The sequence below is a fragment of the Populus alba genome, chromosome 2, assembly GCF_005239225.2.
Source record: "Populus alba chromosome 2, ASM523922v2, whole genome shotgun sequence".
NCBI lineage: Eukaryota > Viridiplantae > Streptophyta > Magnoliopsida > Malpighiales > Salicaceae > Populus > Populus alba.
The window spans coordinates 1,916,463-1,941,851 of record NC_133285.1 but is presented as its reverse complement, the minus strand read 5'-3'; the positions used below and the strand labels follow the sequence as shown (position 1 = coordinate 1,941,851).

Below are 25,389 nucleotides of genomic sequence, written 5' to 3'. Positions count from 1 at the left end.
AACAATTAAAATACACAATGAAACTACAAAAAATGCTCCTATAATAATAAAAACTTTAATTATGAGAACAAGAGGCATTTTGATTTTTCACGATTTTTTTTTTGTGATTATAAAGTTAATTTAGAGATAATTTTATATTTAGCTAAACAAAAATCAAACAAATGATATACGTGTATATACAAAACCCAAGGATGCATGGAAGACGTTTAAGCCATTCAAGCTGTGTATGTAACACCTACCAGTATCTAAAAATATCATTTTTTTTTTTGTGATGTTGGAAGCATTGTTGGTCAGAATATTAAGTATTTTTCTAAAGTACTAATGATTAAAGGTAATATGTTTTAGAAAAAATAAATAAAAATTGGTGACATGACATATCAATTAATAACCTTCGTAAATAAAGAAAAATGACAATATCTCATCCTAAGAGATTTGTAACTTTTTATTTTTGTGGATCTTAAATTTTATTTTTTCTCTAAAATACACCTGATTAAATTAAGCCCATTCCACTACCACTAGAAAAAAAAAAATAGAAACATATATACGAATAAAAATTATGATACCATATATTAATTAATTAATTACATTCTTATAATATATGTGTAAATTCATGACAATCTCTTATCTTTCACCGCTTGCTCTTCAATTCAGGTCCGATCCCAAATACACCCTTCTGTTCATCTCCAACTCGATCGCAAGTTGGATATCTTGGCTTTCAAACAAACTCATCGTTTTCACTGACCAGATTAACACCAGAATCATATCCTACGCGATATCAAAGCGTGTGGTAACTGGTAACCTCTCAGTTCAGTCTGGAGTCCAGACAACCTTATTACTTATAAAAACACCCCACATCCGACCAAACATCACAACTCATCACCACAGACAAAAAAACATGTCCCAGCCATCAATGCCTCGTTATACTTCGATACTTTTCTTCCTCTTCTTGCAACTGTTCTTTGCTGCTCAACCATGCCACCGGACTGTGACCTACGCTGCTGGCGGTGGCCTGTGGCAACTCTTGCAAAATAGCATTGGCATAACAGCGATGCATATGCAACTACTCAGCAATGACCGTGTAGTAATCTATGATCGAACTGACTTTGGCAGGTCGAATCTTTCATTACCAGATGGAAAATGTCGGAATGATTCAAGTGAATTAGTTATCAAATATGACTGTACTGCTCATTCTGTTGAGTATGATGTTTTGGCTAATAGATTCAGGCCACTTATGGTCCAAAGTGATGTTTGGTGTTCTTCAGGGGCTGTGGTCCCTGATGGGAGGCTGATTCAAGCCGGCGGTTTCAATGATGGTGAACGTAAGGTCAGGATTTTTTCTCCATGCAATGGGTCTGGTTGTGATTGGGAAGAAGTTGGTGATGGTCTTAAGGTAAAAAGATGGTATGCCACCAGTCATATACTGCCAGATGGGAGGCAAATTATTATTGGTGGCAGAAGGCAGTTCAATTATGAATTTTATCCAAAAAGTTCTGCCCCGAATGTTTACAGTTTGCCATTTCTGATGGAAACTAATGATCGTAGCATAGAGAACAACTTATATCCATCTGTTTTTCTCAATGGCGATGGGAATTTATTCATTTTCGCCAATAACCGAGCTATATTGTTTGATCACAAGACTAATAAGGTGTTGAAGACTTATCCCGCAATACCTGGAGGTGATCCACGAAGCTACCCAAGCACAGGTTCGGCAGTGTTGCTTCCATTGAAGAATTTACAGGCTTCAACTATTGAAGCTGAAGTTTTGGTGTGTGGGGGTGCACCAAAAGGGTCTTATGCTAAGGTGGAAAATGGTAATTTCGTGCTAGCTTTGGATACTTGTGCCCGGATCAAGATAAACGACCCTAATCCACGATGGGTAATGGAAACTATGCCTACAGCTAGAGTCATGGGCGATATGACATTGCTTCCAAACGGTAATGTTTTGATCATAAATGGAGCCGGAGCTGGTACTGCCGGGTGGGAAAAGGGGCGAGATCCGGTCTTGAACCCTGTCCTCTACCGGCCAGACGACGCGTCAGGGTCAAGGTTTGAGTTGCAAAACCCGAGTACAATACCAAGAATGTACCATTCCACAGCAATTTTGCTTCGTGATGGCAGGGTTCTTGTTGGTGGTAGCAATCCCCATATTGGATATGAATTCACCGGGGTATTATTTCCAACTGAATTAAGCTTAGAAGCATTTTCTCCACCATATTTGGATCCAAATTTTGATGATTTGAGACCAACAATTGTCTCATCATCTGCTTCTAAAGGTAAGAACATTGGCTACGGACAAAAATTGCTGGTAAGGTTCAAAGTCACGAGCAAAATAGTAACAGATATGGTCTCGGTGACAATGGTGGCACCAGCATTCAATACACATTCATTTTCTATGAATCATAGATTGCTGGTGCTAGGGAATGAGAAAGTAACCGTTGTGGGCGCTTCAACTTATGACATTCAAGTTATGACACCGCGTTCCGGTGATCTTGCACCCCCAGGTCATTACATGTTATACGTGGTTCATCAACAGATTCCTAGTGAAGGCCTCTGGGTCAAAATTCTGTGACTGTTCATTTAGAGTTATAGCTAGATTCATAAGCTGGTTTGGCATTTTTCTTTAATCTGTACACATTTTGAGATAAGATTGGATTAATTGAATCTACACACACATAATTAATTTACAGCATTTTACTATTTTGGCCCCTCCCTTTCTTTATCTCATGATTAATTTTGTTTTAATCAATGGATTATACATCGAATAATCCTTCGTGGAAGATAGAAGCGTGAAAGAAAAATATATTCTTGTTAGTACTGAAATGGCAAGGTGGTAAGCAAAAAGCACTCCTCATAGCAGCAGTTACGTATAATATGAATTCCTGACGTGGGAAGGTATAAAGGCGCCTTCGATTCATGAGGAGGGTGAAGCAATGCATCAGCGTGCAAGGTATGTACAATATTGGTACCGAGAATGTATGAATACGAATAACATGAGATACTTGTACAACCGTATCCATTGCTTCATACACGACATGAGATACTTGTACAACCGTATTCGTTCCTTCGAATTGCAAGAGAAAAACAAAGGGGGGGGAAGACAAGCACTGTTGAGCATAAGAGTATTGAATACAGGAGAGTTTCTTTTTTCTTTTTCCTTCGCAAATTAAGGAGAAATTCAAATATGAGATCTTAAAGAGATTTATTGGTAGAAAATATAAGAGTCGTTCGGAGTCAGAACAAAACCATGTTTTGGGCTAATTTGAAAGTTCAATGGGTACAAGCTAAATGGCAAACCATCGTTAGAGATGTTTTATGCATACTGCAACTTTAAAAATTGTTTGGTTTTCATTATTTAAGCCAATTAGTCATCAACTTACTAAATTACTTCCTTTAATAGAATCCATGCATATCTTGTAGGGGAAGAGGTAATTAACTCATAACTGAGGAGTTCTTTTATACTAAACAAAACAATATTGCATTATTAGGACCGCATCAGTAGCATCCAGAACAGTAATAATCATTAAAGGGGGGGGGGGCTAATATGGTTGAGGGGGCAAGGGAAGGGCAAATTTCTGCGGTGTCCTTTCTCTCTTTTCTTTTCTCACTTGAAAATGTCCAATCCCTTCTTGTTTCTTATTGTATTTTCTAACCTCTCTCTCTCACTCACATGCATGTTGTTTTGATCTGTTTTTATTATTTAAATCTTGACATTCTGATTCCAATGATATTAAGGTAGCTGAGTTGTCTTTATTACATCGATGTCTTCTCCAGTTGTAACTTTCATTTTGCTGGCGATATCTGCACCTATAGGACAAGATAACAGGCTCTGTTCATACAGGTCTTAGATTTGTTGTTAAGGAATCGCGCGAAGGAAGAGACAATCAGCCATTATCTAATCAGCTAGCCTTAAAAGTCGCTTTGCATGAGAACAATTGAAAAGAGAAAAATGCTTAACACGGTGCGAGAAAATATGATGTTTTACCGATCCATATATGTTGGATTTTTCTATCAGTTTGGCTTTTCTTGGTTGAATCCAACTCATTTCTTCTCTTTCACGACGTATTGCAAATCAAGATTTTCTATAAAAGGAAATGCGTCAGAGTTATTCATTTGGTTATTTCGTACATACTATATGAAGTTAAAATTTCATTGTGAAAGCTAGACTTGTCAGCTAAAGAACAAGGTTCAAGTGCTCGGACAAGAAGTCTGTTCAAAGTAAACTTCAAGCCCGCTTGCGATCAAATGTAAATGTGCACTTGCCCCCATAATTCCAAAGAGCAACCATCAAGAAGTTTTTGTCATAAGAACTTCTGGAATCGAGTGGTCCTGCTACAGAAGAGAACAGTTATCATCTCGCTGATTATAGTCCCGCCACCAGTGAGAAATTCAATGCGGCATGCACAACAGTACAGAAATGTGCAAAAGAATCAAATACGAAAGAACAGCGACAGTTGGTGGAATTAAAGTGAATCGTCGCACGAGCCATGCAATGCGAAATCATGCTGGGATAGGTCTGGTGGATGGCTAAATATGCCATTCACGTGAATCGAAGGATTTTTGATAGAAAGAAGACAAGTAAATGACAGGACCGGGTTGCTATGCGTCCAAAAGAGAGAGTTCATTGCTGTTGAAGATAAGCATGCTGGAGAGTGGACGTTAGTGGAGTAGCGTGTCACGGGATTTCAGGACCTGATTCCAAAAGTTCACGGGCAGGTCTGCCGATGAAAAGATTGCAGTCCATCTTCAATATTATATTGCTGCTCGGCAAAATGGAATGAGTTTGTGAGAAGTAAAAACAAACACCGCCCGCCTTCATCCACCAAAATTTGGAAGGCTACTGCGCGGATAGAAAGATAAAATCCAAGCACCTAAATGAAAAAAAGCTGTGAGCTCACACTGGCCATGGGCCAACCTCATTGGAAGTCCATCTAAATTACATGGGCCTAACATCGAGCCTCCTTACAAAATGGACTCACCAGACCTTAGCTTTAATCGACCTGGTTCGCAACCGACGAATTCTAAATCGGTAACATGATCAGAGACGCGGCAATGGAGAACTGGGGGCGCAGAAGTTGGGTATGGCAAAGGATGGAAGGCGAGACCACGAACTGTGTTCTTAGGCTCTCTAAAATCAAATGCTTCCGTAAATTGTTGACGACTTTCAAACATAAAATTTCTCTACAAGAAGTCCATTCACATCCCGTTTAGGTATAGGAATGGACTTCCTTTTCGACGTATTTATTTCTTTATTTGAAAAGTTTTTTAAAAAAAAATTTAAATTTTTTTTATTAATTTTAAATTAATATGTTTTTAATATTTTTAAATTTTGATATGTTAATATTAAAAATAATTTTTAAAAAATAAAAAAATTATTAATATATATTTTATCATAAAAAATTATTTAAAAAACAATCAGCTTAACTACCCAACAAACTCTTCTTCTACTTAAATATTGGGGTTTAGAGACTGTTCGAAACGTGATTGAAATCACATTATTTGAAGGCTATGGGATTAGAGGTTTAGAGTCTGTTTGAAACGTTTTGAAATCAACCATAATATATTATTTAAAAGTTAAAAAGTTACGGAATTAGTAGTCGAGTTGGGCACAGACGCTTCCTCAAATATTTCTATTAATTATAAAAAAATATTTTAATATTTTATTTTCAAAACATTTTAATATTTTATTTTTTAATTATTTTAATATACCAAATTTAAAAATAATTTTAAAAAAATAAAAACAAATCATTATAATTTTTTAAAAATAAAAAAAATATTTTCATACATTTATAAAATATATATATATATTTGAACTGCTATTGGAAATTTAGATTCCATTTACAAAAGCAGATAATTTTTTTTAAAAAAAATATTTTAATATATTTTTAGATAAAAAGACTTCTAATCATTATTTCAAGAAGAGAAATTTTACGTCCTTGACCCTGGTAAAATCAGTTCCTCTCCAAGACGGCGCAGACCATTGTGTCCTGACGGGTACAGGAGGGCCGAGGAAAACCCTTGCCAATTCCTAGCAGCTTACATTGCTAATAGAGCAGAGCACTGGTTGTTGCCTATAATTTCACTCCAAATCATCTGTCCGATCCAAATGTTTGGGTTCAAATCATATTTTATGCTGGCAATGTATTAACAGATCCTCAGCTGAACACAAGCAAGTTCAACAAACAAACACTTACGAAATGGCAATTACACAAAGAATTTCGAAGGATCTACCACTCCAGACAGCAGCAGAAGCAACTATCATGAACTCAACAATATAAAAGAATCCAAATTATAGGTCGAATTCACATATAAATGCAGCGACTATACTTCAATTAACCTTTCCACAATAGCTTAATAATATCAAAACCCTTCATTGAATTGAAGCTATAGAACCTACACTAACGTGTGTCAAATCCAATGAACGCATCCAATCCAGGAAACACTTAAGCCCGTTCACCACGGATTCGCCTTGCGAGCTGGATATCCTTCGGCATGATGGTAACTCTCTTAGCATGAATAGCACACAAGTTGGTGTCCTCAAACAGACCTACAAGATAAGCCTCGGCAGCCTCCTGAAGTGCAAGCACAGCGTGGCTCTGGAACCTCAAATCCGTCTGCCAGATCAAACAAACACGTAATAATCAATCACCGTATACAGAAATTACTGAGATAAAATCAATTAAACCACTTAAACCAGTAAACAATACCTTGAAGTCTTGAGCGATTTCACGAACAAGGCGCTGGAATGGCAACTTGCGGATCAAAAGCTCAGTGCTCTTTTGGTACTTTCGGATTTCACTGTTAAGGAAATTAAGTTGCAGTTAGGGTTTCACGGAGATGAGATACGAAACAATAAAAAAATTAGGGACTTCGTTACCGAAGAGCAACAGTTCCAGGGCGGTAACGGTGAGGCTTCTTGACTCCACCAGTAGTAGGAGCAGATTTCCTAGCCGCCTGTACGACATCAATTAATTACCATTAATCGAGCAAATTAGGGACATAGCAATTAAAATTTAATCCTGAAACCCTAGGTTTGGAAAGAAAGATACTGCAGGGACTAGTCAAGGGCATGATTTTAATGATAATTAAAAAACAAGGTAAACCCTAGTGGTACGGACCTTGGTGGCGAGCTGCTTCCTCGGAGCCTTACCGCCAGTTGATTTGCGAGCAGTTTGCTTTGTACGAGCCATTTTCTTTCGAAATCGCGAGGGATGAAAAAACTTGCTGTTTGGCTTGGCGACGAAAGTACAGGATTGGAATTATATAGTGGCAAAATGGAGAATTAAAACTAGAAGAACGGCTGTGATTTGTTTATCTTATTAATCGACGAGGATCACCAAAAGCGAGATAGTTATTTTGATTGGTTGTGGTTTACAAGAGACGATTGCCAGCGTGGACAAGTTGTGTTTCTTTTGTGAGATAAAACCCGGTGATTCAGCTTTAAACATGTCGAAGAATTAGATTGTTAGCCAGTGCTCTGCCGCGATTTTCATCGAAATAACAAATTCAATAGTGATCTGCAGGTTTTTTTTTTTTTTTGTCCTGATGTTTCCCTTGAACTCTTTGTAACATCAAATTGATCGCGGCAGATGATGAAACCTGGCACACAGTGGTTTGCGTGTGCTTTGTTCAATCTAATTTGTGTGGTGATACTCAGCAAGTCAAGCATAGAAAGCAAGGTTGTGGGTTCTGCATGTCTTGGCTCTTTTGACAATTTTTGGCTAAAATTTCCGCTCCCCATGATGGTCTTGGAGAACGAATTTGTTATCCTGTGTGACAAATACCGGTGAGTTTGAAAAAAATAATATAAATTCATTAAATTGTGGTTTTTTAAAATTCATTTTTTTATTAGGATGAAAAAAAAAAAAAAAAAAACCAAATAAATTTTAAAAGTCATGTTAAACGGGGTATATGGAGCTGATTTCTCTGCATGGCAGCTGACTGCTGCTTTGTTGCCCCCTTGTTTTCCCTTCTCAAGGCAGGATGCTATGCAAGTTTAAAAATGAAAAAAAAAAATATTTTGATATAATTTTAAATTAAAAAATACTTTAAAAAAATAATTATTGTAGCAATATAAAAAATAATTATATTAATACATTTACACCGTAAAAAATATTTATTTTAGAAAAAAAAAGAGCTTAGAAAGCACTTTAAAAACTAGATTGAACTAATCATTTAGTAGGTAGTTTGATGGTAAGAGTTTGGGATTAAGGAGTTTGTTTTATATTATCAGGTTTGAGTCATGTGGTTGTTAATATGATGATCACTAAAGAATTATATGATCATTAGCTTCAAAGATTTTTGAGATTAATCAAAATACGTGTAAACTAGTCTGAACACACACATTAATAATAATAATAAAAAAAAAATTAGGTTGAACCAACATTGTAACAAAGTTAATTTTTTGAATTTTATTTTCTTATATCTTAACATGTCATTAAATACCATCTTGCAGTGTTATTTGACATGATTACTAGTTAGTGATTTTTTTACGATTGAAATTTTATAATCATGGAACATCTTCCTAAAAATATATTATTATAATACTTTTTATATGAAAAATATTTTCAATTATATTATCAAATGCATATCCTACTTATTAAGAGAAGCATCGATTGTTTTAGAAATTTGTATACAAACAACGTAAACATTCGTATAATTAAAACGGAATGCATTTTTTGCACATTCTAATCATGAATTACGTTGGACATCGCTACTTGTAATTGATGAACCTTCAACTGACACAGCTAACACATCGAAGACAGATGATTTAGGCTTGAGTTGTCCACGATCGTGAGCGCATGCTGTTTCTCTGGATGTTCCCTTCTATCTTCTTTGAGCTTGTTCGATGTATAATTATAATTATTTTTTTAAATAAATTTTTATATTGAAATATATGTTTAATGATATTTTTATTTTTAAAAAATTATTTTTAACATCAGCACATCAAAATAATTTTAAAATATTAAAAAATATATTAATTTAAAGTCAATAAAAAATAAAAAAAAATAAAATTTTTTTAAAAAATATTTTTAAAACAAAAACATGATTAGGATGATCGGCGATGCACTGTTGATGAAACTTGCACGCAGACGCAGTGGTTTGCAGGTGCCTTGCTCATTCTAATCACTGGTGTGTTGACATCCAGCAAGTCAAGCATAGAAAGCAAGGAAAGCATTGATCAGAAGCTTGATTGTGGGTTATGCAAGTCTTTGCTCTTTCGACACTCTCTGGCTAAATTCTTCGTTCCACGTTCAGATGGTTTTGTAGAACTATTCTGTTTTCTTGCGTGACAATTATCAGAGTAATCCCAGCGAATTTAAAGGACAACGCCACTCCCTGTTGTGTGTAAATCCAAATCTTGCCCACCAGATCACGTACTGCACAGGCTAACAAGATTCCACGGTAAAATATACCCCCTTCAACTTTTCAACTTATCAAGCATTAACATGTAGTTATAAACTGAGTCGGGTTTTACGCGCTCGTTTGAGTTTATAAAGTATGTTTTTTGAAAAATAGGAAATTTTTTAATAAAAAAAAAAATGTACTTATAAACTGTCATTTCTGGGATTTAAAATATTTTTATTTTTATTTTATTTTAAATTATTTTAACCGAAAACCTAAAATTGATTCTCAAATCTCATAATAACAGTAGTCGTAACTTGTCGCAGCAAAGGTGGAATAAGTTAGGGGCATTGATTTTATCTGTTATTATTGAGAATACGAGAGCAAGAAACATCATTGTCGTGTGTAATAAAAAAATGTTCAGCGCGGTTCTTATGATGATAATTACATGTACCCTGTATAGACGCTAACAGGGAACAAAAGTTAGTAGTATATGAATTTTAGACAGAAACAGTAAATCAATGGAAGGATTGTCAACTTCCAGCTCATTTGACCATGCTTGGAAGGAATTTTTTACATATAAGAGATCTGAATTCTTAATTACTACAGAGAAATCTACCCCCCAAGTAACATCAAGATCCTGCTGCTATAATCAACTCAATTCTCAATAGATAATTTATTTCCCGTGTTGTATTGCGGCCCAAATACTAAATGGCCCAAAACGCAGTGCATTGGGCCTCATCGAACATGAACCGTCGGTAATCCCGCCTCAGTAACTAGTTGAATTTGTTTTGCCAGAAAATACCGTAGAATACAATGGAGACAAGATAGGTAGAAAAAAAGAAACAGAAAAATAAAATAAAATCAGAATATCAAGACAAGACAGACAGGTAAAACTACCCACTCATTAAGCAACAAAGCAAGCAAAAATTTCGTTGCCTCTTCTTCTACTGTTCCTTCCACAGATTTGGCATCCTCTTCACCACTTAGGGTTTTCAATCTCTCTTTCGGTCTTGCTTCTTAAAGTAAGCTTGGATTCTCTTACATATTCAATTTCATCTCTCTGCTGTTTACTTTCTTTACTATCTTATTAGTCTTTGTCTCTTTTTACGTACCTTTTTGTGATGGCATTTCCGGTACCTGGTGCTTGAAGTGGAATCTTGGTGCATTTTGGCAGCTGTTGCAGCTTGTTTTTGTGTTCATTTTGTTTGATTTTGGGTTTTGATTGTGTTTAAGTGTGAAAATATGTGTGCTTCAAGGGACTTGGTGGGTTTTAATTTGGGGGGTTTTTTGTGTGGTCAGTGGACGGGTGGATTTTGTTAGATTTTTTTTTCTAAGGATTAATTCAATGTTTTGACGTGTTAGGCTCATATTAGCATTATATAATTAGAATTGGTGTTTGACCAGAGGCAATATTGAATCTTTGTTTAATTTCTGGAGATAATCAGGATCCCACTTGCTAATCTGTGTTTCAAAACTCAGTCTCTAGTACAATTCTTGTGTTTTTTTCAACGAACTTTAGTTACCAAGCTTGGCTATAAAGATGATACAATGCTCACTGTTAGGAGGTGCTTGTGATGATCTAGAATCATTTGGTGGGTATTGGGCAATTCTTCTGGATGCTTGTCACTTGGTCTAGTCTGTTTACTAGAATAAAGATTTGTGGCTTGTGGAAAGCTAGTCCTCTAGATGATGCTTGAAGCATTGAGGGCCAATGGTTATGGGAATAAGTGTGGGTGGAGTTCATGGTTTGAATTCAAGATAGCACCACCTGCTTAGTCCTTGAAATGCAGAACTAGGAAGAAACAAATTTACGCACTAAATGTTGAACATGATGGCAATCAATATTCCTTGAATGGTCTTTGACAATATACGCACTCTCTTACTCTGCAAAAGGACTAGTTTGATATTTGCATATTTCTGTTTTAATGTTCAGTTTCGTTGTGAAAAGGTGCAATTCTGCTTTATTAGTGTGCGCAAGTTGTTCCTGAAAGTGCCCTTCCCTCTCTCTTTCCCTTACAATCTGACAACATCATTTGATCCAACAAGGTTAAATAAAAAACATCCATGTGTAAGGCTGTGACCATGAGAGTGTGACGTTCCTATTCTGCAAGGTTAAATAACGTTAAAAATTATTTAACCTGATTTAAAAAGGTTAAATAATTTTTTCTGTTCTTGCATATTGTATCTCTGGTATGAAATTAAGATTGAAGAATGTTGTTCCTTGTACTGTAGTAAGAATTGTATATTGTTGAAAGGTTGAGTTTATGGTTCTGTTGATCTGGATGTATAATACGTTTAACATGCAGGAAAGGTTTGCAAGGGAATGGGTTTTTACTTGTGATTCAAATTGCACATGGTAATTATGTCACTGCTCTCCTCGTTCTCACCATTAGATCAGAATTCTCTTTCCCGGTTGTTTTTGCACAAGGTCTTCTTTACTATATATATATATATATATATATATATATATGCAATATGCCCTGGAAACAATCTCTGAATTATTTTTCCTGCTTTGAGATACAGGATTTGTAGCCTGGATAAGCGATTCAATGCTCAATTGACTGAGCATTGCATGTACACTTGGGGTTTTTAATTGTTATCTGCAATTACTGCCACCTGTGAAGCTGATATGGATGATGGGGGGCATCATGAAAATGGCAGGCATAAAGCGGATCAATATAAAACAGCTCAGGGCCAGGTATCCGAAAGCAGCTTTCCACTGACCATATGATAGCATGACTACATTTGTAGAGTATGTAGCATCTGATTTTTCTTACCATTTGCAGTTCTTATTTTTCTTATTTTTTCCATTGTTGTTGCAGTGGCTGATGCAACCACAGCCATCCATGAAACAGATCATGGCCATCATGGCTGAAAGAGATGCTGCCATTCATGAGAGAAATATGGCCCTTTCAGAAAAGAAGGCAGCTATTGCTGAAAGAGACATGGCATTCCTGCAGCGAGATTCGGCAATCGCTGAACGAAATAATGCCTTGCTGGAGCGAGACAATGCAATCGCTACTCTGCAATACCGGGAGAACTCCTTGCCAAGTGGTAACATAACCACCTGTCCACCTGGATTCCATAACTCGCGTGGGGTGAAGCACATGCACCACCAGCAGCAGCAGCATACACATCATCTGCCCCACATGAATGAAGGTCCATATGGTACTAGGGAAATGCAGACAAGTGATGCTGTGCCAGTATCACCAGTTGCATCTGAGGTTGCAAAGCCACAGCGGGGTAAACGACCAAAGGATGCCAAGGCAACACCATCTAATAAAAAGACTTCAAAATCTCCAAGGAAAGTTAAGAGGGAGAGTGAGGACACGAACATGTTTGGGAAGTCACATGAGTGGAAAAATGGGCAGGATATGGACGGTGGAGGTGATGATCCAAACAAACAGCTGGCAGCATCTAAGTCTGACTGGAAGGGTCAAGACCTGGGGTTGAACCAGGTTGCATTCGATGAAACAACCATGCCAGCACCCGTGTGCTCATGCACTGGAGTCTTCAGGCAGTGCTACAAATGGGGAAATGGTGGATGGCAGTCTTCGTGCTGCACAACCACCTTGTCAATGTATCCTCTACCTGCCGTGCCCAACAAGCGCCATGCTCGTGTTGGCGGGCGGAAAATGAGTGGGAGCGCTTTTAGCAAACTGCTTAGCCGACTTGCAGCTGAAGGCCAAGATCTGTCAAATCCAGTTGATCTCAAGGACCATTGGGCCAAGCATGGAACTAATCGCTACATAACAATTAAATAGATGAAATCTGCAAATCGATGGATAAAACATGGGAGGCAAGTAGTCTTCAGTTAGCTGTATGTATCCGCAATTTTTCTTATCTGCTGTGGGAAAATAATGATTAGATAACAGCCATAATGCAGGCTATCATGTAAGTGTCACCGACCACATTTCTTTCTCCTTCACATTGTCTTAATGTCATTGCTGACGTAAAGTGGGGGTGTATTTGTAGTACTTATCCTCTACCTCTAGTTAAATATAAAGGGTCCTTCCTTTAAGCTGGTGTTAAGCTCTTATGAATAGAAGTTCCATGTTATGACAGGATCGGTTATCTAGTTATTCGAAATCTTTTTATCTGGTATGGTTGATTGATCTTCTGAAATGTTAAAGTTCGATAGACCAGAAGTTCTAGGAGAGGAGACATGGCATTCAATCTTTGCCAGGAAAGTGAATAAATTGCCAGGAAAGTGAAAAAAATTGCAAGATAAATTATCTGCATGAGCCTGGCCATCCTTCTAACTTGCTGGGAGTTGTATGAATTTATATCAGTCTATAATATCCACAAATTATCCTACGCATCTTATAGCTGCGCAATGAGTTTGTCGCTTTACATGAATCCAATTATCATGGAGAGGTTAGATCACAATCATCCACCAAAAAGGTCCAGACTTTGAACTCAAAATGCCTCGATCTCGCAGACATCATTATTGCAAGCTTTTCAAAGGAAATTTCTAAGTGGCCACGGGCCAGACTGATGACAAGGATTTTGTAGTCGGGCTTAGGCCTTCTTGGATTCAAACAGAATTCCTCCACAGTTTCGAAACAAAAAACAAAATTGAGCCCAATCCATTATAACAAAAACTAAAATAGTTATGTTTCACTGTGCAAATTGTAGTAAAACTACTATCCTCTTGATTGGAAAAATGTTTTAGGGGCAAGGAATTTACACACTGAAACTATGATTTTGTTTTTGATTGGAAAAATTAGTTTTGTTTTGGGGCCAGGTACCATTAGTCATTACAAAATACAAGTTTTTTTTTTTTTTTTTTGCATTTTTATTCCACGGTATATTGTTACCCTTGACAACAAAAGAATTAAGCAGTCTAGACTTTTTCGCATTTTTATTAGTTATTATTGCCTTTTTTTTTTTCACTTTACATATGGGATTTTTTAGTTAGTTTTTCTAACTGAATTTTGCTTTAAAATTAAATTAAATTAATTTCATCTCCCTCCCAACATTCAACTTTTTAAATGTTAAGGAAGTGATTTAAAGGTTTGACCTAGTTTTATATAGTTCATTCTGGCTTGGTTTTTTTTTTTTAGATTTTTTATTTTATTATTCAATATTTATTTTATTGTTTTCTATAAAATTTATCCTTCTTAAAATAATAAGGGCTGCTTAAAATATTTTTAAGGTATTTATTAAATTTATTTTTTTTAAAAAACAAATTTTATTTTTTAATTAAATATAATTTCTTGTTATTTTAATTATACTTTTACATGGGATTTTTTTTCCGTGACCTTGGTAGAATTTTAGCCTTTTTTTCATTAAATTAATCACATAAAAGTATTACAGACATTACAGAAATCTTAGATTTTAAAACGTTGACATCACATAAATATTTTTTTTACCGCAGTACACCATTTATCTAGTTCTCGCTATTGTTGAGTGTCCATGAAAAATACTTCAATAATACGCGATTAGTTTAGTTCTTTCTTGGTATTCTCACATCTAGAATTCAACGACACCAGTGTTAAAATTTTCCAGGAATGCTTGTGCCTGGCAAAAATCGAAAGAGAGGATGACAAAAACTAATTTGCTGGCAAACGTAAGAGAATCAAGCAAAGCACATATAAAATTACTTTTTTCCCCGGTTAATCAGACCACTGATGGGATTAAAACAAACTATAAAAAAAAAGCTTGTAAAGAACTCTACAGTTTTAGTGTCAGATTCAACAATAATCAGCATGGATGAATCAGCCAGGGATAACTGTTATTTTTTATGTTTATCATCATACACAAGACAGTAGAGCCCAGAGCCAGTTTTTAGTCTTCGAACAAGAAGATAGAAAACAAAATCTCGAAAAACATAAAAAAACTAAAACCATTCAAGCCTCAGACCGTCCTAGTTCATGAATTTCAACAGTTAGGCAGATCCATAGACCTGCTTTCAGTGAAAATCAGTATTGTCATCATTGGCTGACAGCGCAGTAATTAAAAAAAAAGCCATGAAAGCTGAGACTTGAAGACATAAAAGCAGAAAGATAGAGAGCATCAGATCTTCCTATTCAAGAATCTAAATCATAAGAACCCAGATAAGAGTCTGAGCATTCAACAATTCAAAACATTCGTCATTTGCCTCTCCAGATTGAAAAAAAATAAATTCAAGGAATTGTTTAAAGCAGTGCAAAAAATAGAAGAGGGGAAGATGGAGGGGGTTTCTGGTGAAGGTGAACGGCGGTTTAGGGCTGGGATTTTCAGAAAGCCATTAGTGTCCCTTTTATAGAGGTTCTTCACTAGGGTTTTTTCTCGACAGTGAAATTAAACGGAGCCGTGAATATTATGTTATTGCTGTGTGATGGGTCCAAGGTTTTGTCTGGTGACTGGAAGCCTGTGCGTTTAATTTCACGGGCTCATGGGTTCGTAAATCGGGTCCTGTATCTAGGCCCATCAGGTAACCTTTATAAATGGAATGCAAAGGAAAAAGGAAAAATGGTACCTTGGCTTATTATAACCCTTTTTTAAAATGTTTTTTTTTAATATTAAATTAATATTTTTTATATATATATATATATATATATATATATATATTATATACTAAGCACGTATTTATATGCAATTATATAGCCTTTGAATTAAAAAAAAATTAGAATAAAAAAAATTCAACTTTTATCTTATTCAGATGATTTTTTTTTTGTGTTTTTTTTTTAATTTGTTAATGTTAAAAATAAAATTTTAAAAAATAAAAAAAATTATTAAATCATTTTAAATAAAAAATATTTTAAATTATAACTTTTACACAACAAACTTAACACTTGTTAGCATTAATACATACAACTTTTGAATCAAGACAACTTCTAGAGAACAAAAGAGAAAAGCCTGGAAAAAACTTCATGTGTTTGGTATTGCGATAGCTGATGTAGTTGTGGTTTTAAAAAAATTATTTTATAAAAAATACTCTTAGTTGATTTTGGTTTGGAAAAAATAAATGTTTGATTAAAATTGTGGTTGAAATTGAGGTTTGACAAAAAATAATTTAACGTGTTTGGTTAAAAATACTTTTGAAATTGAGGTTATAAAATAATTTTTTTAAAAAAATATTAATATTGATGATTTTTAATTTAAATATTGTAGATTTAACTATTGATATTACATCATAAAATAAATAATTTTTATTGTTCAATTATACTATTTACAATTTTATCACGTATGAAATACATCCAACACGGACTGCAGTTTTCACAAATTTTTTAAGAGCGCAATAACATCAGGTAAAATATAATCAGTAATAAAATTGAAATTACGATCAATTTTTGTAAATGCGGCATCATCAAACGATCTCCGCCTAATTTATATAACCATTAAATAATGTTTAATACTAGTTTTTCGAATAAAACATGATTAAAAATAAAAAATATTTTTTTTTTTATTTTGCTGGGTTGGATCTGGTTCAATGTATTTTTAGCATTGAACAGGACCGGCTCGACTGAAACATTGGAGCCATGCTCCGCTGTTCATGGGTTTTTTCATCCCAAGAAGCAGCTTCTTGTAACTTGTGGTTGTGCCACAATCAATGATCGGACCCACCAGTATAAAATTGTGATAAAAGCATTACCAAACAATAATAACTGTGGTTACGGGTGAACCTCACCCACAACCACAACACTAAATGGTGGCTTGGTGCTAGATTTAACATCAGCATAACAGGGTCCAAAGCCCTATTGTAGTAACTAGTTAATGCATCAATCGTGTATAGTGATCTCTAATCTAGTCACGACGACAAGTTATTTTAATTGATAATTTTAACGATGTTTATGTTTTCATTTTGAAAATCTAAATTAACTAGGAATCGTGATTTAAAAAAAAAATTATAAAAAATAAACAAGTTAAAAAAAAAAAGAACAATACAAATATTAAGTATTTTTTTAAAGTAAATAGAACCATCTCGAATAATTAAATCAATATTCATATATTTTTGTTTTTACCTGGGTATTCTCACATTCTTTTAAAGGACGAAGACTAGTCCAGCTTTGAGTTTTTGACTTCCCCTTCTAATAAATATGTTTTCTAGGGAATAAATTTGTATTTCTATTCTTATAAGGATATATTAATATCTTAATCGTTGTAGTATTGGTTAATCAATATTCATAAAAGGTTAAGGTATAATACACCTAGAATAAAATAACCAGGACTGGTAAATTTAAAAAACATTCGAGATTATTAACTATATAGTTAAATATTAGTTTATTACTAGGTACAAAACAAAAATAATTAAAGCTGGCTAGTTTTAAAATATTTAGATTTTTTTTAGTTTTTAAATAAAATAAACTGCACTTTATCTCAAAAATATTATTTTCAATACTTCTTGAAGCGAAGGCTAACATATATTCAAATTGTATTTATAAAAATCATCTTCCATTTTAAAAGTCAAGCGGATGGATTTTAAAATCACAACTAAATACTTTCTTCTGGCCAGGGGGCAATCAAACTCTGAAATGGAAGATTGCTTATTCCATTTAACTAAAAAATTCTTAAATATTTTTAAATTATCTAATTTCAATCATTTTATTTTATATATAATAATCAACTAATATTTAACTACATATAGTAGTATATATTTTTTAAATAATATATATATATATATATATATATATATTAAATTGTTTGATTCAGGTTATGTTCGTAATAGTAATTATAGTTCAAGTAATTTTACTAATAATATAATCTAACAATTCATTAATAAATAATTTGATGCCAACCCCAGATAGACAGAACATAGCAGATAACCGATGCGACAGTCCTGTTCTCAACACGAAGAGAATAAGTGTTTTTTAAGGTCGAGATAAAATAAAATTTTAAAACAGCGGAATAGAAAAAAAAAAAACTAAAGAAAAAGAAAAAAAAGGGATAAAATTACTCATTAAAGATATATTTGAAATTACAGTACTAATTATTTTACGTTTGAATATATATATATATATATATAAATTTATTTTGAAGTATTAAAATAATTAAAAAAATATTAATTTATAATATATTCTTTTTAATTTTTTTCACAAACACAATTGGACAACGCTCCCAATCACAACCTAAAACAACACTCTATCTCCACATTAACTAAACTTCTTATATTAATAAAAAGTAGCTCTTCTTGGGAGAACCAAATAATCCCTTTTTATCCCTTAAATCCTTCATCTCTCATGCGTCCATTTTGAAAATTAGGGTTCCCCTACTCTGCTTCTCTTTCACTCGCAAGCCTCCATACCCTAATCGCCCCGATCTCTCCAAGTAGCCGTTACCCCTCTTTCCCGCCAATTTCACATCCGTTGGCCATTCTCCATTTCAAATACTAACCGTTAGATCTGCTCCTTTTAGTACCAACTCCTTTTCAAGCTCACCGGAAATGTCGACTGTCGAAGCGGAGAAGAAGGCAGAAGAGGAGAAGAAGGCAGAGGAGAAAGGAGGGGAGCTATTGTTCTGTGGCGCCACGTGTTGGGATATTATTGGTCGCAAGAAAGGCGCACAGGAAGGCAACTTAGTCTCACCTACTCGGCTCCGTCCTCTTGTTGGTGTCAATATCCGCTTCGTTGCCTCCGGTTCCGGTGAATACCATTTCCCGAATTTTTTATTTAACACGCATAGTACATATAGATTAGCACCGTTGATTTGGTTATATTACTCTGTTACTTTTTGGTGTAGCGTCGTGTCACTGTGTAGCATTGGATGTTGAAGGGCGTTGCTACACATGGGGACGCAATGAGGCACGAGCCTAACTCATTTCTGAAGCTGTTTATTAAATCTAGCAAGTATGTGTTAATGTCAACAAACTAATGAATCTTAGCCTGTGTTTACAGAGGGGGCAACTGGGTCATGGAGACACGATTCAGCGCGATAGGCCAACCGTCGTTTCTGAACTTTCCAAGTAAGTTACCGGAGTCAATGCTATTATATTTGATTGGTTTACTCTAATATACATGTAGAAAGGATAGTTGTTTTGTATCTTTCGGTGGACTTCTAACTGGCATGCTTTTCTGTGCATTGAATGTAAAGGTTGTGTAAATCTTTTAGGTCTCAGTGTATTAGGCGTTCATTTAGCATGAGTGGAAGTATATCGAGGAGTTTTAGGGTCTTTTGCTGAGTTACTAGGCATTATAGAAGTAGAGATGGGTTTTGTACGGAGCAACACTGGATAGATTTCTGAGTTCTGATGAAGTTTAGCCAGAGTCCTCGTGTCTTTGGTGCTGGGTGTGATCGTGGAGTCCAAAAACATGACATCATCAAGCAACAAGTGCTCCTAGACCTTGTTCCGTATGCAAATTGTTATGAGAGTATTGACTGGTCATGCTTGTTTGTCATTTCTTAAGAAATCTCTTAAGAAATTTTGTCGATGCAGAATAATTTTAGCCATGCTTATGTAAAACTCACAGTTTTGAAGAATGGCTCGAAGATATGTGTGAACCTGTTAGTTATAGCATGAGGGAATGGTTAGTGCTATTTTGAAAGAGTTTTTTGAATCCATTGCAAGTTATCAAGATATTGACCGGTGGAAGAAGATGTTACCAGGCAATTAGGTCTGATCCACTCATTTTCTAAATTTAAATTTGTGACTTCTGAATTAGGCTGAGTGATTTGAGAATAGGGTGATTAATGTAAGAAGGTATTGTTCTTTAAAGAAGCTTGTTGTTTACCTTGCACTAATTCAAAACTTGGCTGAATTTGTTACCCTGATCCAGTAACCTGGTTGGCAGTTTTGAGCCTAGTTGCTAATTTTGAATTGAAGTGTTTATAGAATTTTAAGTCACCACTCAGTAAAGTGATATTTGACCACCCTGTTTCTTTGAAAATTCATTTGGGCTCCTGGATTTCCATCTTTCTAATATTTTATTTTGTTCTTTGTTCTTTGTCTTTTATAAAAAATGGACCAGGTCTGATAATTTGGACTAAGTGATTATTGTGAGAAGAGTTTTATCCTGAGAGATTTGAAGAAATCACTGTTTTGCTATCCAAAGAAATGTTGATAAATATTTCAACTAACCCTTGTTGGTTTTTCTCTGAAGGTATAAACTCATCAAGGCTGGAGCTGGTAGGAGCCATACGGTAGTGGTTACTGAAGATGGTTTATCGCTTGCATTTGGCTGGAATAAACATGGGCAGCTGGGCTCTGGCTCAGCAAGAAATGGTAAATCCATCCTCTTCTAGATCGTGTTGAATGAAATTTCATAGATTAGATACTTTGATGAGGAAGTTTGCATTAAAATCCATACACGTTCAAATCATTTTCGATATTCTCATTGAAAGGTGTGAAATATTTGTTTCTTTTCTTGACTGGCTTTGTATTTTTTTTTTGAAGTGAGAGGAAAAAGGGAATTTTGTTAATATGAGTTGCTTATTTTATTTAAATTTGTTAATTGGATATAGAGTGTTTGCTGTGTGTCACCTAATATGTTCAATTTTAGATATCAACCTCCTAGATTACGCGTTTTCTCTACTTATTTGTAGAAATTGAGTCATCTCCTGTTCGCTGTCTCGTTTCTGATGTCAAAACTACTGCTTGTGGCGGTGACTTCACGGTGTGGTTATCCTCTGTTGAAGGAGCTTCTATATTGTATGGTTTGTGCATATGTTTGAGTTCTGTTTTTCTTGGTTGTACTGCTGAACAACTTCATGGCTAATCGTTCTCATTTTACTCAGGTTAATTGCTGATTTGTGTAACTGTTCTTTTGGTTTCTAGATCTGCAGGCCTTCCACAGTATGGTCAACTTGGACATGGAACTGACAACGAGGTATGTTGGAAGCAGATCTTTCCTTGTATTTTCTTAGGATTTCATTAATGTTGAATAATCCTGGACAGTCACTACGTTCTGTGGTCTGTAACTGATCTCATTAGCCACAATAAGGTATATAACAGTTTTGTACGGTTCTTTTGTGTGTGTTAGTTGTGTTGATTTCATTCTTGGGTACTTGAGGAAATAATAGAGGTGCATGGCACCATCTGATAGTGATTCTAGAGATCAAATCTTCAGACCTGTTTGCGTTGCCAATGAATTTCTGCCATTGAATTGAATCTCCTAAACGTTTTCAAATTAGTATGTGTTTGCCTGTGTCCGGTTTGTCATATTCTGAGATGGCAGAGCAGTCCATGAAATTTATTTAGTCCTTTTACATTAAGTGGCATGTCTGATTGATGTAGTTGGTTAGAGATGCGTTTAAATGTTTTGGGAGCTTACAAAATACATGGACTCTAGTTCATGTCTTTGTAAATCAACTTACTTGTACTTGTCAGGCAGATACACCTTGTCATATCATGACATGCTTCTAGTCACAGATTTTAATGTGACTTTTTGCAGTACAACACAAAAGACAGCTCAGTCCGGCTAGCATATGAAGCCCAACCTCGCCCAAGAGCATTAACTGCTCTTGCCAGAGAAACCATTGTGAAAGTTGCATGCGGAACAAATCATACAGGTTATTATGCAATGTATTCTCCTCCTATTTCTCAATTTTTGTCATGCCGTCACTGACATCCTTCCTGCTGTTGTTTGTTGCATTGACCAATTCATTATGGGTATCCAGTGGCTGTGGATTCAAATGGTTATGTTTACACGTAAGCATGTTCCAGCTTGATCCACTATAAATGCTTCATTTTGTTCCCATGTATCTGAAATTCACTTACACTTGCAAATTGTTTCTGTTGGTATGTTTAGGTGGGGCTTTGGCGGTTATGGAAGGTTTGTGCTGTCTTTGACATTGGTCTCTGAGTCATGCTGCTGTGGACGACTGAAGCATTTTGGACATCTATATTGAAGATTTTGAAATCTTATACACCACACAGTATCTTCTTTGCTATTTCACATTTGTAATTCCATGATTTTGCTTTTTAGGCTTGGACATAGAGAGCAGAAGGATGAATGGGTCCCTCGGCGTGTGGATGTCTTCTCAAAGCACAATGTTCTGCCTCCTGAAGCAGTTATTTCAGCTGGTTCTGTGAATTCTGCATGTACTGCAGGTATCATATGTTAGTGACTGGCATGTTTTACTGAATTCTTTTTCAAGGGATGCTACAAACCATAGACTGGACCAACTAAAGGACCCAATAAATTGTCAAAAAAGCCCCTAAATTTCTTCTTTTGTTGATTGCATCACTTACTGTTATGACCGTTATTAAGACTAAATGCCATCCCAAAAAATGGTGATCACGAAGTTGCTCGATACATAGTTAGAAGATGGATACATGATCTAGAAAACGGCAATCAGGATTATATCATCACTTTTGAATGGAGATGCTTTTATGATGTCTTAGTGCATTATTCAATGATTCATCAATTCGATGAAAGTTTTAGAATGGCTTGCAGGTAAATATCTAGGTTTATATATTACCAGAGACCTCCACAGGACCATAACAATTTGATTTACTATATAAATTTACAACGTACTAAGTTTTTCAAACTATTCACAGCCTGCTTGTGTTTGTAAATTTTCATTCCAGATATTTGATTCTGTTCAAATTTCCAGGAGGTGGACAGTTGTATATGTGGGGAAAAATAAAAAATACTGGCGATGACTGGATGTATCCTAAACCTCTCATGGATTTAAGGTTGTTCTCCATGTCATTGTTATATTACTGTTACTATTTTTAACTTTTGATTTATTATGATTTAATTCTTTTGTTTTGTCATTGAACTCCACTTTCTTTTGCGAATCCCATTCTGCTGTTTTGTAAAGACAGTGCCACGTGTTTGACATCATTCATTCTGGTTATCTGATTATAAAACAAATATTCTTCATGATTGCTGTTCTGTGTTCTTGTCATATTTGATTTAGCAATGCCTGCACAATAATATACTTACAAATACTAATGTTGGTTAACTTGTGAATCCCATGTGTATTTGAATATTTGATATAATGGCTTATACAAAGTTTTGGATCTTTCATTTCTCCAATAAACTGGTTTTGATCGATAAATAACAAGTATACATCCAATTTTTATTGTCTTTTGCATACAGTGGTTGGAATTTACGTTGCATGGATTCAGGAAACATGCATCATTTTGTTGGTGCTGATAACTCCTGCATTAGTTGGGGTCATGCTCAAAATGGAGAACTGGGATATGGCCCTAGTGGTCAGAAGTACGTATTTTTAAACACTCAGCATTTCTTTGGTCCTTTATCTTATCTTTACATTTCACTTTATATTTATTCCTGCATTTCAGGTCTTCAGCAGTGCCCAAGAAGGTGGATATTCTGGAGGGCATGCATGTTATTGGGTGAGCTAATTATTATTATTGTAATTATTATCATTATTATATATGTGCATAGATAAATGATATATGCTTCAATTGTTCCTCTGGACTTGACAATGAAATTTTTTGCCTTCTAGTGTTGCGTGTGGCATGGGCCATTCCATGGTCATAGTTGACAGAATGAATGTTGGTGATCGACTTGATCAGGTAATAAGTTTAGAATTATAGTCTGCCTGGGATTGCAAGCTGAGTGCTCTTTCTGGGCCATTAGGTTCAGTGATTTAGTCTCTGGTTTCAAATTTATGGTTTGATAGTGTTGTTTGCTCATTCTCTTATGTCATCAATAAAATAAACCCATTGCATGGCTGCAACAAAAATATAACTGTGTTTTCTATAAAAAAAAACAAAGTAAAAAAGTCTATTTGTTGGAAAGTGGAAACAAGATGCATGTTTGGAGTTACAAACTGCTCATGTTTTTAGGCAATTGTCTTAAAAAGATAAATTGGTTCCCGTGATTGTCACAATGTCACTGCAGGACTGTTTTTATGTCCAAAACATAGAGTATCTGTATTGGCTCCCACTGAAGTTTGTGTGTTTAGATATGGCATTATAGGAGTTGGTGTGCGGGAATATGTCTGTGTGGGTGAGAGGGTATAAGTGTGTGTCTGTGTGCTGTTTGATTTGTACAGGAATACTCATGTCTAACACCTGTGGTCTTAACAGCTTGATGTCTATGATGGCAAAGCTTCTGGTGAAGGTATGCTAAATGTTAAATGTACTTTTATTGATTGATTTTCTCATTGGTAAATCCTCTTCCTCTTTCTCAAAAAATAAAAATGAAAAAAAAAAGCCTCTGCATCTGTTAGGAGCAGATGTCAATAAGTAGTTTTGGAAACCAGAATTCTGCCCTGTATGGGCTTACTTACGAGCAGTTTCTATAGCTCCTCAGTGATTGAAACATCTTTGGTCTCTTTTTTCTGATAAGCAAAAGGCTTACCAAAAGACATCAACGAAGGTGACTCACCAGTGATGATGAGCTGTTGGAATTTGACCTGGTTATTTATTATTATTCTGCAGGCAGTGCGGAGCCTGAGCGTAAAAACCTTGTGAAGCAAAGTGCGAAAAAGGGTGCTGCCAAAGTTTCCGATAACTCCAGAAAGAGGAAGTCAAAAGATTCATCGGAATCAGAAGATGAAGAGAATGGTGATGACGAAAGTGATGCCAGTGAAGATCAAGTCAATGGGCAGACAGAAAAGAAGAGCAAACGAGGTGGAAAAGTTTCCGGCAGGGGTCAAAGTAAAGGTGGAAAAAAATCAACATCCGATGGAAAAAGTACAGGGCGTGGGCGGGGCCGCCCTCTATCAGGAAATAAAAGCACAGTTTCGTCTCAAGAAAAAGCTGGTAAGAGAGGAAGACCACGCAAGTCGTGACTACTCACAAATGTCCAGTTTCCCTTACGAAATTTTGGTCTCTCAATGTAGAGAACTGTACGATCTCATACATTAACTGCTGTAATCTGCCTTCTTTGGTTTTTTAATTGCTTTATATTTTCAGTCTTCAATTGCCTCCGCGGGTTTTCTGTTTTCTTCACGAAAACAATTTTTCCGGGGTGGCACTTGATCAGGCTTGGAGGACTAGGAGAACTGTATGATTTGAGTGGCAGCATGTACCAAAATCTTTATATAGAATGAAATTCCATCATCAAATCGTCAAGGTGCCTTCAGCTAATTTGTCAGTCGATTTCTTCAATTGATCTCATATGCATTAGCTGGCAAGGCAGGACGATACAGCAACGGAAGTTATTACATCTTCTCAATCCAGTGGCGGAGCTTGCATTCAAA

At 35.4% G+C, this 25,389-nt stretch overlaps 4 protein-coding genes and 3 non-coding genes across 8 annotated transcripts; 3 read left to right on the top strand and 4 right to left on the bottom strand.

Moving 5' to 3' along the window:
• Positions 1-649: 649 nt before the first annotated feature.
• Positions 650-2,826, top strand: LOC118052742 (aldehyde oxidase GLOX). Its single transcript, XM_035063775.2, has one exon. The coding sequence runs from the start codon at positions 896-898 to the stop codon at positions 2,567-2,569; it is 1,674 nt and encodes a 557-aa protein (XP_034919666.1). The 5' UTR covers positions 650-895; the 3' UTR covers positions 2,570-2,826.
• A 3,345-nt stretch (positions 2,827-6,171) lies between these two features.
• LOC118052741 (histone H3.3) lies at positions 6,172-7,487 on the bottom strand. The gene is made up of 4 exons (XM_035063774.2): positions 7,116-7,487; positions 6,875-6,951; positions 6,705-6,795; positions 6,172-6,611 (listed from the first exon to the last, which is right to left on the bottom strand). The coding sequence occupies exons 1-4, from the start codon at positions 7,185-7,187 to the stop codon at positions 6,441-6,443; spliced, it is 411 nt and encodes a 136-aa protein (XP_034919665.1). The 5' UTR covers positions 7,188-7,487; the 3' UTR covers positions 6,172-6,440.
• Positions 7,488-10,209: 2,722 nt separating this feature from the next.
• LOC118052739 (protein BASIC PENTACYSTEINE6) lies at positions 10,210-13,366 on the top strand. 2 transcript variants are annotated; one of them, XM_035063772.2, is made up of 4 exons: positions 10,210-10,367; positions 11,652-11,701; positions 11,869-12,043; positions 12,168-13,366. In XM_035063772.2, exons 3-4 carry the CDS (start codon positions 11,975-11,977, stop codon positions 13,107-13,109), a joined length of 1,011 nt encoding a protein of 336 aa, XP_034919663.1. In that variant the 5' UTR covers positions 10,210-10,367; positions 11,652-11,701; positions 11,869-11,974; the 3' UTR covers positions 13,110-13,366. The 2 variants fall into 2 exon arrangements, with proteins under 2 accessions (XP_034919663.1, XP_034919664.1); XM_035063773.2 differs by having other exon boundaries at positions 10,220-10,367; positions 11,657-11,701.
• Positions 13,367-15,028: 1,662 nt separating this feature from the next.
• On the bottom strand, positions 15,029-15,113 carry LOC118052827 (small nucleolar RNA R38). The gene has a single exon (XR_004688265.1). It is a non-coding gene; the product is annotated as a small nucleolar RNA R38 (small nucleolar RNA).
• An 88-nt stretch (positions 15,114-15,201) lies between these two features.
• LOC118052829 (small nucleolar RNA snoR20a) lies at positions 15,202-15,289 on the bottom strand. The gene has a single exon (XR_004688266.1). It is a non-coding gene; the product is annotated as a small nucleolar RNA snoR20a (small nucleolar RNA).
• Positions 15,290-15,360: 71 nt separating this feature from the next.
• Positions 15,361-15,437, bottom strand: LOC118052834 (small nucleolar RNA snoR64a). The gene has a single exon (XR_004688271.1). It is a non-coding gene; the product is annotated as a small nucleolar RNA snoR64a (small nucleolar RNA).
• A 3,001-nt stretch (positions 15,438-18,438) lies between these two features.
• LOC118052735 (uncharacterized) lies at positions 18,439-25,254 on the top strand. Its single transcript, XM_035063769.2, has 16 exons — positions 18,439-18,911; positions 19,009-19,070; positions 19,164-19,231; positions 20,367-20,488; positions 20,809-20,914; positions 21,041-21,092; positions 21,657-21,774; positions 21,883-21,913; positions 22,014-22,037; positions 22,191-22,315; positions 22,822-22,903; positions 23,313-23,435; positions 23,519-23,572; positions 23,686-23,755; positions 24,272-24,305; positions 24,626-25,254. Exons 1-16 carry the CDS (start codon positions 18,713-18,715, stop codon positions 24,976-24,978), a joined length of 1,623 nt encoding a protein of 540 aa, XP_034919660.1. The 5' UTR covers positions 18,439-18,712; the 3' UTR covers positions 24,979-25,254.
• The last annotated feature ends 135 nt before the right edge of the window (positions 25,255-25,389 follow it).